This window comes from Netta rufina (assembly GCF_964035555.1).
Source record: "Netta rufina genome assembly, chromosome: 2".
Taxonomy (NCBI): Eukaryota; Metazoa; Chordata; class Aves; order Anseriformes; family Anatidae; genus Netta; species Netta rufina.
This window is the reverse complement of record NC_140124.1, coordinates 86,161,766-86,174,737: the sequence shown is the minus strand read 5'-3', so window position 1 is coordinate 86,174,737 and position 12,972 is coordinate 86,161,766. Positions and strand designations below refer to the sequence as shown.

Here is a 12,972-nt window from a genome sequence, read left to right as displayed (position 1 = left end):
TCATTGAAGTAACCTGAGCTTTGTCTACCCTCTTTCCACATGCCAAACAAAAAAAAGCTGAAAAAAGAATCTATAAATTATTTGTAATGTACATTTTCTCCTTGAACCTTGAAAACATCTAAGCTTAAAAAAAAATCATAATCTCAAACTGATTTACTATTCTGCTGGAATATGTATCAATATTTTCTTACCACTTACACAATTTAGGAGAACATCAACAGGATTAGGCTGACAAGAATAAACATACCAGCCTTGTTTTTACTTCTGTATCCCTTCACAGACATTTCCAAATCCATTTGAGTTTGTTGACTTTCAGATTTCCAAGTTATTCACAAAAAACAAACAACAACAACAAAAAAAAAAAAAAAAACAAAAACAGTTTTTGGTAGCACAGAAATTCTAAACAAAACACAAAGCAACAACTTTCAAAAATGTATGTTTTTCCCAAATGATAATACACTTCTGAAGATAATCTATGGTCCTTTTAAGACTATTACTTTGTAAGTCAGACTATATCTTCAAATGTTACTGTAAGACTGAAAAACACCTAGTGGGGTACATGCTCAGCAATCCCTAGCTTCTGTGCAGATTTTTTTCCTAATTGCATTTTACCAGCTAAAGCTTTTGCACCAATTTTACCTGTATGGATCCTGCAATGCTTTTGCCATACTGCATCACTACACTCACCGGAGAGCAGAGTGGTGCTGATGAAAACAACTTTATGAGACCTCAGCCTTCTGCTACACCTGTGTTTTGGTTTTGTATTGACATCCGTGCCCTTTTTAAAAAGCTGAAAAACATGTGTGCACACACACACAAAGCCTGCGGGAAGAGCTGCCAATCAATGAAGAAATGCATCAAACCTCCCATTCTCTGGCAAACTCAGCTTGTGAGTTAGCACCGGCTCCTGTCGAGGAAATGTTTTGCTACGTAAAGCCATATATGAATTTTACATAAGCAAACTCCCAAACTTGCCTGTATGGCAAGTACATGATTGTTTGTGCAAGTAACTGCGCTTGCAAGTTAGGAGGTCACCTTTTTCTTGCTTCAGTGGTGTCTGTCACTCTTGGCCACAAACAGAAGATAAACGTGCAGAGAGAGAAAAATCAGACTGCTGCCCATTTAAAACTCTTTCCCTGACCTTAATCAAGAGGTAGCATATTAGCAAGCTCTGTAAGACAGTCAACTTCAAACGTGTAAAATGGCCTTTGAAACTGAGTGCTATTATTTGCATTTGCAATTGCTTCCACTCAGCAGCAATCTGACTGCATAGGTACTTTCCTTAGCCAGATGTCTCGGCTGATTGCAGTGGCAGAGGTAAACGTCTGCACTTACACTTTTGTGCTCATATTGTTGGAACCAATGTCAGAGCCCAATGACCCCACATGCCAAAACAAGCAGGCTGAAAATCCACTGCCAAGCCGTACTGATAACTTTCCTTGAATTTCTGGAGAAGGCACTCACTCTCCCTCCTTCCCAAAGCTGACTAACAGAAAGAAGTAAGGAAAATGATATTCCATTACAGGAGGGCATCAATGTAGCTGCTAAAGGCTGAATGGGATTAAAAAGGAAGTTGAAAGCCAAAGCCTGTGCAGAACAACATTTCTGTAAGTGTCACTGTTGGGCATTCTCTTTATACAGAGGCTGCCAGCCACGTTCAAGTATAACAGGAAGCCCTAAGGTTTTATCCTCTCAGCACACACTTAACAAGGTATTTCAGATTACAGCCATTAATATGACAGCGCTGTATACAGATAAAGAAGTGCAACTTGTCAGAGAAGCGTGAGCAAACAGTGAGGAAAAGCCTTTAAAACTTTGATATGGAGACCTACAGAGAGCACGTGCAGAAGCATGACTGCTTTGGCCACCCTCTAGAATTAGCTGTGCTGGAAAGGAAAGGATCCCAAAACCCACCTCTGAAAGCATCACATCACACCAACCAGCCCCTGTTAAAACTAACATCTTCCTCTTATACTGGAAAACTGCTGCCCCAGAGCTGAACACAGTCCTTGAGGGCAACACAGCAAAAGGGAGGACACTATGTTCCCTGCCATGCTTTGAAAATCACTTTTGAAAACCACGGCTCTGCATTTGCCTACCAGAAGAGGCCACGGGAAAATGCTGGGATTTACTCTGAGTGGAGTCTTTCTGCTCCTTTATTTATTTATTTCTCAGTAAGTTGAAGCATGTGGAAAGACATTACAAATTGAACTAAGTTTCTAAGAACACATAGGTACCACAGAGAATAGAAGTGGTAACTTATTTACAGCCTTCACAAACTCATTTTCTTTTTCTCCACCTTGCAAGGGGCTCAAGCTGCCAGAGTTCCGAACTGGATTTCACACTCCCCTCAACCTATTCAATTCTAAAATCTCAGGTGTGTTCACACTGGGGTTTTAAATCAGACCCGTATCTAATAGTCATTCCCAAGCAATTCTTAGAGCCTGCCTGCAGATCTCAGCCACTATAAAATACAAAAGGGAAAAAGTCAAGATAAGCAACCAGGAAATTGGCCCCAACTCCTGAACTTTTCAGTACAACGTAATAAACAAGTTGCATTTTCAACAATAATGACCTTGCACAGTGCTGCTTAAAAGTCTGAAAGGTTTTCTCTAAACAAAGCTTTTCAAGTCCTTTGTTTAAGCATCACTGTAATCGAGATTGTAAACCACGCTCTTATTAAAAAGAAGGCCCATAACCATTCTCAGAAACCAAGTATTACACAACCTTGGCAGCCCAGTTCAAGCAGCAAATAACAAGGAGAAAAGTAATGACTGTTAGGAAAAAGGTATCACCGCTGTCTGATGACTAGGAATGGGAGTCAACTCCCCAATCCCTGCTTGATCCTTGCAAGGTAGAAGTTTCACTGTTAACAGCAGAGTAAGGGAACAAATGCAATGCTGGAAATTCTCATAAAATCTACTTCACCACCAAGCAGCATCCTTTCCAGTAGTATTTTTTACTGTAAATACCACAGGAATTAGTAAAGATCAGCCCCCTCATTTAAAAATGTTACAGTATCACAGAACAAGAAAGGTCATGTTTGAGGGGAATATTTTACAGCACTGCAGAAGTTGCATTAACACAGAAAAGAAAAGGGGAGGGAGAGGCACAAAACACCCTCTGAGAAAGCATTTCGAGACCACCACGTCACTTCAAATGACAGAAGGGCCCACAAAATGACTTTCTGCTTTGGCCCTTACCATGAACTCCTCCAGCGTCTGGTAGGTTTTCCCCCGAAACTCACAGTAGTTCTTCCTCTCCTTGCACTGCGGGCAGCACTGAGTGGTGTCCACATGAACGCACCGAGGGTGGAGCCTGGGGCACTCGGGCTGTATGCACAGCGGTCCCTCTTCAGTGCAAAGGCAGGGGCAGGCGGAGGGACCCGGCGCAAACTTCTCCCCAATGGCATAGACGAAGCCACTCTCGTCCACGCAGCCCTTCCCACGGTAGTCCGGGTAGGCATACTCCTCCGGAGGCTCAGGAGTAGCGCTTGCCACAGCGGCTGGGAGAGATGAGTCTTCAACCACCCGAGGGTCCTCGACAGCCACATCCCTTTGCTCTTGGACTTGAATGCTCCCGGATTTACCTCCTGTGCCCTGGCTATTCCAAGCCTGCTTTTGCTTAGTCCACGACTCCTTGTTCGAGTAGGTCCTGCTTCCTTTGCTCTTCCAGTCCCTGGTGCCCTCCTCCCTCCCGCTCCTGCCGATCTCATTCATCTTCCCCGGGCCTGTCTGGCTGTCCCTTGTCGATGTGTGATCCCTCTTTTCCTGGCTCGCTTTTATCTCCTGTTTGTCTTGAGCCTTGGCCAGTTTCTGCACGGGTATGGTGGAGCTACAGAGGGCAACCATGAGGCAGCAGGTTACGAGGAGCGAGCTAGAGAGAGCTCCAATTGCCATTGCAGTAGAGCTGGGCATCACCTACTGCATCCCACAGGGGACACTGCATTCACATCGGAGGGAAGCGCTCCGCAGATCCACAGTCCCTAGGAAGAGAGGGATTAGGAACACTTCAGCTCGCGCCTCTCCCCCCCCTCGCGCATCCAACATCTCAAACAACACGCAGCCTGCCTCGGCACCTCACGCCAGAGGCAAACAACAGCCTGGTGCTGCACCCTTCCTCCAGCCCGGCTCTGCGATGTCTCATAAATAGCAGGGCTCTAGGCACGGACTGTCTTCGGCTGGGTAAAAGCAGGACGCGCAGCTCGGGGCAGCCTGCCGAGGCTCGGGGCGCCGTGGGGTTACGGCCACACGCCGAATGAAGCGGAGCTCCCCAAAACGCAGCGCGGTCCGGAGCCGACATCAGCCGGTTGAGCCCTGCTTGCTGACTGCACGCCCGATGGTTTTCACGAACCTCTTATTCAGAGTGAAGTTTTTTGTTTGTTTGTTTGTTTGTTTTGTTTTTTGTTTTTTGGTTTTTTTTTCGGCTTCATACCCACCGGGGGGGGGGGACGTTTGTTTGAGGGACAACTAAGAGCGAGCCCGCTAAAGCGCGCAGAGCCGAGCCGCCCCTCTCCTCAACTCCCCGCACAAGCACACATCTCCTCCTCTTCCTCCTCCTCCTCCTCCTCCTCCTCCCCCTGCTCCCGAGGCCAGGCAGAGCCCCTCGGAGCTCTTGCAGAGGGGCACGTTTCACTCGCACCCCCCGCACTTTAGCAGCGCTCCCGGCTCCCGCACCGCCAACCGGCAAAGCAAAGCACACCAAAATACCTGCTCCGGCCACGGGAAGCCAAGGCGCTGCCAGCCGCCGGCGCAGCCCCGCGGCCGAGGTAGGGCTCCCCGGAGCCATTTAAGAGCCCCCCCCTCCTTCCTCCATCCCTCCCCGCCCGCCTCCGGAGCCCCGCGGGCCCTGCCCCAAACTTTCCGGCGGGCCGGGCAGCGCCGCCCCGGCCCCCTCGGGGGGCTCTGCTGGGCGCCGGGCAGCCCCCAGCCCGCCCGCAGCATCCCTCCCTCCCTACCTGCGGGCTCGGCTCCGGGGCCCCCGGCCGGCTGCCATGGCGGGGCTGCGGGCTGCCTGCCCTCCTTCCTCCCCTCCTTCCTTGCCTCTCTCCCTGCCTCCCTCCCTCAGCCGGAGCCGAGGCCCCGCCGCCCCTGGGGGCGGGCTCGCCGCGGCCCCGGTTCCATCAGATGGCGGACGAGGTTTTTTTTGGGGGGCCTGGGGGCTCCTGGCCTCGCAGCAACGGGAGGAAGAGGGATGGAAGGGGGTCGGGGAGCTTTGTGAGGCTCCCTGCCTCGCCAGCCCTCCTTGGCCGTGCAGGGGCGGGGGGAGATGGGCGAGTTGGGAAGTGGGGTTGTGCTTCCAAGCGGCTGACAGGTGCTTCGGCACGGCAACGTTTTCTCCCTTTTGCAGGGGAAATGGGCAGAAGCGGCTATTTTAGCAATAATGGCTGAAGCACCTTCTGTCCGGCTGCTGGGACAGAAACGCCAAAGAAAAGCTGGAAAGGGATCTGTAAGCATAATGCTTTCCTTCTGGAGCTGGGCAAAGGCTTGGGACCCAAAAGATTATTTTCTTATTTGCTCGCTTATTTATTCCCTGTTAACCTGCATTAGATGATATATCAGCGCAATAATCTATGGGTTTTGCTTTATAGATGTTCCAGAGCAGTCCCAGGTGCGGTGACCCCGCTGCTGCAGTGGATCCCTGTCAGCCTGCGGCACCCTGCTCTTGCTTGTGGCTGGGGCTGGATTCCCCTGAGTACTTGGCACTAGAAGACTTTTTTAGGCTAGGCAATGTTTTCAGAAATGTTTTCATTAAAACTGTAGCACTGCAGTATCCGCACTCAGGAGAGCAATGAAAATTTGCTGGATATTAATGTTTCACTGGTAAGTACCTTCATGAATGACTGTTACTTGTGAAAACCCAGGCACTTAAGTTGCTCCATGGGAGGATGCAGGTGCTAAACTCTTTGTCTGCTGGGTTCTCTGAACATCTATGAGTCTGGCCTAGCTTACAAAATTATTTCCGTTAACACCATCTCGTATCTCTCAGTCAAATATTCACCAGACAAGTAATGGTTTAATCTTCTAAAACTTCAGGATACAAGACTAAAGTTTTGAAGGATGCAAGGAAGCCAAATAGTTAACACTAGTAGAATGAAATTCCAGATTGCTATACAGTTTCTAGGCTACATGTCATAGAGCTAAGCTAGACCTTTCTCATTTCCTACTAATAATCGTTAAGAAGTATTTGTCTTCTAATTATCCTATTACCTCTGAATAATGAATTGAATCTTTGCTTTTCCTAAAACAGTAATTTTATACCTTACATAGCTTAAACCATGACATGGGCTGAGCAAACATCACTTATTCTGCAAGAACAACTTGAACTTTGCACTTACAAGTGCATAAACTATGCTTTCAGGCAGCAGTTAGTGGTGGCTAGAGCAAGACGGAACGAAATAGAAGACCTGGGAAGGTAAGGCTGCCTCTGATGAAGAGGAGGGAAAAGCCAATTTATGGTTCTGACATTTTCACATGTTCACATGTGAAGCTCTGGTACAAAGGCTGAAAGGATCTTGAGCATTTGGGACTCTCTATAGGTGACCTCTGCCTCTCCCTGGCCTAACTACTCAACACATTGATCAGCCAGGGCTGAAGGTTCAAGATACTGCTGTGTAAAAGGAAAGGCAAAGCCTTAGAGCTTTCAGTGGAACAAACTGCAGCTCATCTTTGCCTCCTTGGCCAAGTAGGAGGAGCATATCCTCTTCATCTTAAAGATTTCTTACTGGACTTCAGCCTCTGTGCATTCTGCTTCATAGATACATCAAGTGATGGATGGTACCTAGTGCTAGGACCCTTGCAGAACTGAGACCTGACCACTTTGTAGTGTTGTAGTATAAAATTTAGGAATACTATAGTCAAAATCTTCCATATCTGCTAGTGGACCAAATGTTTAGTGTTTCCGTTAATGTGAATTATGAACTAGAAAAGAGAAACGTGAGACTCTTATTTCAAGGCCACTTTTAACAACTTCTTGTGGTATAAGAAATGCAGGTCCAGGTTTCCCCTTTCTGCTCTCCCACTAGACAACAGTAGCATCTGCAACTGCAGTAGCAACTGCATCTCTGGATGAGAATCAAACTTTGCATCTCTGTTCAAGACACTTTCCCTTCTGTTCGTCTGCCTGAGATTCTTGCATTAGCTAAAACAGTCATGATACAGTCATCACACTTCTTTTAAAACAGCCTGCACTAGTTTATCTTGATTCCACTAGGAAGCAGTTAAAGCTAAAACAAAAAGGCTTCAGTAGGTGAAATAGAAATGATGGTGTCAGGGAATGATTTAAGTTAAACTGGTGTGATGACCATTTTCATTAGCCCGGGATTGAGAGTGCAAAAGCTGGCTGTTAGACAGGAAACTTAATTAAACATCTGCTCTCTGAGGTTAGGGGTACTGAAATTTTGAAAACTATTTTTTATGAGTAGCTTTGATGTGAAGAAAGAGACTCCAAACATAGGCTATACCTTTTACCAGGTTAAAAATCGGTTGTCTGCCTGTTAATAGCCACATGAAAACCAAACCTCAGCTCTTCAGGCACTTCATCTGGACATGTAAAAGCACTGAAAACAACCATGTTTAGCCTAACACATGAGTAGAGTGAGGCCTGGAGTATGTGCATGCTCACCCCAATGCAGGCATGCAGCCTCCTGCAGCTTCCATGCACCAGGGGGCCATGTAGCGCATGCTTTCCTTCACCTGCTCTCATGCAGGCAGCGTGCCCCATCTTTCCAACTGTAATAAAAGAAGCTTTCCTTGGTATCCCCCTGTGTTCAGTGAGAACACATAGAGGCAAAAAAGGAGGAACCTCTGGGAACCTGTGGAGTGAGAGGTGTTCAGAAAATCCCATGCAATAGCGAGGTGGGCTTTGGTGATGTGGTGTCACCGTGAGTACAAGGCATGCTCAGGGTGAATCGTGCAGCAGGATGTGTACGCCACTGAGCATCTCTGAATGTCCAGAATTTTATAGGGGAGAAAATATCCTCAGAGTGACTCCTCCGGCTATGTGCACTGTCAGATTTGCTACTTGGGGAAACGGATGATCATTCCTTTTTACTTTGCTTCATTTCATTATTCCTCCTGAAAGGAAGAGAGTTGTTATATGAAAGGTATTTTTTATTGTGGTGCTAAAGTGGCAGTTGTTCAGGCAGGTTCACATCACAGCTTTAGAAAGGTAGCAATTTGTGGAATAGTATTAGCCCAGCTGTATAAAATAAGGCCTTCAAATAGCAGTCAGTCTGAAAACAGAAAGAGACAAAGCCAAGGTACACATTACTCTAACAATTCATGTATATTTGAGAGGCTGATTTATAAATAAGCAGTTTATACAACTCTTCAAGAAAAAAAAGCAAGCTTCCGTAACTATTTTAAAACTAGGTTAGCTTTCATCTTTTCATTTTTATTTCTTTTATTTTCTTTATGCCATCCCACCTCTCAAAGGCTACTGTGCACACACTGCTCTAGTTCTTTCTTTTTTCACTACTCTGATGCCTCTTTAGTTGACTGATAAGTAGTTATTGAAGAATTGTCACACAAGCTGTAGTTGCAATTGTCTGTTGTCATTAATTGTTTTTAAATTATTCATCATATAGTGATGTGTTACAACATTATTTTTTCTGTTTAACATGCAAGAATACAAAACTTAAAAATCCCTTTGTCATTTAGACTGTGGGCTGTTCAGTACAAGGACTCTCCGCACCCTTCTGCATTTTTACATGCTTGGAGATACGTATTGTTTATTATTATTTTTGCTTGCAATACAAAAATCATCTCCATAGACCACAGGAAATGTTAAGCTTTAGAAGTCATCTGTTTATGAAACATCCTTTAAAAATATCTTTGCTGCTTCTGACTTAAGTTCTGAAAAGCCTGCCTTTAGCTTATGATTTGTCTCTAGTAATAACTTTAGCAAAACCTAGGTAAAATAGAAATAAAACACATTCTTAATAATAATAAAAAGGCTTATTCCAAACTGTGGGAATGAAGATTGGTTTTGTTTAAAATAACTCATGGCTCAAGTAAAATCATGGAGAAAAGCTCTCTTTGGCGAGATCAATTTCTCTGTCCCTTTAAGCTCAGAGGAGGCTAATGCATATATTCCAACTCAGCAACAATTCCCTTTATGCCTATTAATGCATCATTAAAGAGAGAGGGAAATACATGCTACTTTTTTTTTTATACAACATGTACAAGTTCTGCTGGTTTAAATCACTTTTCTTCTATACGCCTGTTGCAAAACTGATGGAGGTTTTGCAAACGTAAACTTCAGAGAAGTGTTATTACCATTTTAGCCACAGTAGTTAAATAATATTAAAAATCGTGTAGTGAAACCTTTGGAGAGGGAGAAGGAGAAGCTCAAACCATGACCTGTGCACATGGGCTCATTCTGAGGAAAAATAATAGTGTATTCAAAGCACAGTATTTTGTGCTTGTAATTACAGGACACAAGAGTGATTATAAATGGATTTTCATGCATGTATTTTCACCCCAATTTTAGTTGCCCAGGGGAAATTTAATTTTAATAATAGCTCACAAGCTTATTTGATGTTACTGCATTTTTGCTTGAAAAGAGGTGACAAAGCATGTTTGTGTGTACGTATGCATGGGCATGTACATAATAGCATGGAACATTTAAATAGACTATTTTCTATGAACATAGTATTAACAGTATACCTCATTCTTTCCCTTTGCAAACCAAAGGATGCACTTTGGTTTTTGTTTTTGCATTATTGTTGTGTTACGAAACTGAATGAAGTATTTCTTAAACTTGTGCTTAGCTCTATTCAGATGGAATCTGAAATTCAGTTGAAAGTACAGATCAGTGTTAACTTTTGCCTTTATTGTTTATAATTACCTTGTTTTATTTGTTACTCAAGTTGCTCTGGATACATTTGTGTTTACAGTAAATTTCAATAAAAGAATCATCAGCTTTCATGGGTTTTATGAAAAAACAAAAATAAACACTGTTTCATATTGTTTGACATTTTAAATTAGTGTATCTCATGCTTTCACAGTTTTTTTTATATTGTTGGAGGAAAAAGAAGGAACCGCCTGCTCCCCCAGACAAAAACACAACTTTCCTCTCTCTTCAGTTCTCACAGGATTTCTCAACTGTTTACGGTATTAAACATTGAACTAGATTTAATAAGTGAAACTGAAAAAAAATAATCTTCTCAACCCTATAGGAAGATAAGGAAAAATAAAGGCTCTTATTGTCAAGTATTATTAGTATTATAGCTCAAACCAATATTTAATTCCATTCTTTAACTTTCTTTAAAACTTCCATAATAGGAATTGTATGGCTTTGTATTTGTTTTTCTTTAAATTATTTGTAAAACAACATAGGTTATTTTCAGAATGATGCATCTGAAATAAAAAATGTTTTAGAAAGACGTTTTTCTTACTTAAATACTCATGATGACATTATTAATATATAGTAAGATTATCTTTTGGATAGTTGGTAGTTATAAGTCATCTCCCACAAAGACAAGCCCTTAAAATAATAATAAAAAAATCCATTTTCTACAGTTTTTCCATCATCAAACATGTAAAATGCTTTGTATCACAACTGAACCTTTTTTTTTTTTTTTCTTTTTTTTTTCTTTTTTTAGTTTTTGCATTTGTATTGGAGAAGCAAATGAAATATATGTTGAAATGAAGATTGCAAATTCAAATCTGAAAGTTTAGGGATTCACAGTAATGTGTGTGAAAGCCTGCATTTCTCTCTACGGTTTACGGAATTAGAATTACCACCAGCCAGCTGATCCTATAATGTAATGATTTGCAGACTAAGACATCATGCGTCTTAGGGGATAATCTCCAAAACTCACTGAGCATGCCCCTCTCAATATAAAAGCTTCGGTGGAATGCTTTCCAGAATGCATCTTCAAACTTTTCCTACTTTTTTTCCCTTCCTTTGTTTCATCATTACTATGTAGTTTGTGAAGAACGAATCTTTTACAATGACATATACTATATAATGCAGGTGCATGGTGTCCTGTTGCTCTCCTTTCTTTTGAACTTATTGGACAGGCTCAATCAAGCTTGGCAAAGGAACTGAATCCTTAAAGCTTCACAAAAATGGCTTGGTAGAGAAGTCTTTTACTGGTTGTTACTGAAGGTGCCCCTTACTGCACACCAGCGACTCTGTACGACACAGCACCTGCATTAATGCCCAGTTTATGCTTGACACAATCAGAACTTAAACCTATTGGATTTAAAGACATCAATCTATAAGAAAATTTTGCTAGTTCTAGTGTTCAACCCCCTTTGCTTTCCCAACATCACCCTTCCCTACATTATTATAGAATTCTCTCCACCTCTTAGCAAGTACTTCTGTTACAGTACCAGGTAAGCAATGGATTATTTTGCTGCCCTTTTTTAAATTAAAGACCCAGTAAGGCCTTTAAAGTCATTCATATAAGTTTGATAATTTCATAGTTTAAAAAACTGCACAAATTACAATTTGTAACATTGAAAGTTTCATGAATTGCACATTCCCAAGTGTTCTGTCTTTAGATCTAATTACTGGAGATGATTACATTCAGTAAGTTCTGCAATCACAGAGGCTGCTGATATAGTTTTCTGTCTGCTTTTAATGAAAAAAAGTTACATGGCTCAGAAATTATGATTTAGACTATGAGCTATCAGAGCAGAGGAAAAGAAAACCACCACTAACAACAACAAAAAAAAGCATCAGAGTATGCAGTCTTTGGGCTAAAACTTGAGCTGGAAAACAGACAAATGAAAGTTATTTTTCTATGTTTGCATACAGGGCCTAGAGACCCTCAATAAACTGGGACCCCCACATGTAGGCACAGCACAAATGCTTAAAGCACTAGTATCCCTAGAACTGCACGTCCTCCAGTGACCAGGAAAGAAGGGAAGAGAGAGGATCCTGAAGTCATACAGCAGGTCAGTAACTGAGCTGGGAATGAAATACAAAGCTCCTGGTTCTCTCTCTTATTCCCTTTTCCTTTTGCTCCACATTGCCTTTGTTCCCTAATAAGATACTGGGTTTATAACAGAATAGGTGGTATGCTAGGTCCCTTTTATGGGTTCAAGAATTAGGTGTTCATTCATGTGAAAGCTTGATGCCTTATTCAGATGTTATTGCCAGACCTTGCCATACTAATGTCATTAGGGCAACTGCAGCAAGCAGGGTGCTAATGGTAGCAGATCTAACATGAATGAAATGGACACATTTTGTAATTTTGATAACAAAAGTTGGTTGTGCTACTTTAGTTTACTATTTGTTGGAAGAAGATAAGAAACAAAGCAATTTCCCTGGCTATCCACAGTAGTGCTGGAGAGTTATTTCCGGCAGTCTTGTAAATAATGGACTTTTTACATTAGGTGGTTATAAGGTAAAAAAGGTGATGAAGAAGGTGAAGAAGGTGAGAGCATAGGTGCTGCCAAGATCTCTTCTATGACACTGGTGACAAGTAGATCAGGGATTGAACATTCCATGCCGAGCTACAAGATCACTCCCTCTCCTGCCTGGGCATATGGTCCCATGGTCCCAGCTTCCCATTTAAATACCCTAACCACTAGTCTACCAGCAATTAATTTCACTTATGATACCATTCTGTTTAATACACATAGCACATTTTGTTGGAGAAGGAACCATAGCCACTTTCAAAGCAGAACATCTCCAGCAAGAAGAACTAAGCAAACCTTGTCTCACACTGCCCTACAGCTCAGTTCAGGGCTTAGAAACATGGTAGAAAACATGGCTCAAATCCTAATAATTCCATGAACGCTAACCCTAACTAGAAAGTATTCCCTAATCATGACCCAAACAAAATTTCACGTAAACAGGGCCTTATGCTCCAAGGTGTAAGCCCCTACAAGCAAGCCTATTTAACTTGTTTGTAGAAAGGTTATCATAGACCATGAACCAGCAAAGCTCTAGCTGAAAAAAGTTAAAAGGCAAGTCTTGCTGTAGCAGTAAAACAGTTGTTGAAGACCTTTAAGA

At 42.8% G+C, this 12,972-nt stretch overlaps 1 protein-coding gene across 1 annotated transcript in view; it reads right to left on the bottom strand.

The window, feature by feature from the left end:
* Positions 1-3,917, bottom strand: part of VWC2 (von Willebrand factor C domain containing 2) — a gene marked incomplete at both ends in the record, with an annotated part of 55,385 nt that extends 51,468 nt beyond the window's left edge. The window contains one exon of the mRNA XM_084282355.1: positions 3,204-3,917. Within this exon, the coding sequence (XP_084138481.1) occupies positions 3,204-3,917 (714 nt within the window). The remainder of the gene's footprint in view (positions 1-3,203) is intronic.
* Positions 3,918-12,972: the final 9,055 nt, after the last annotated feature.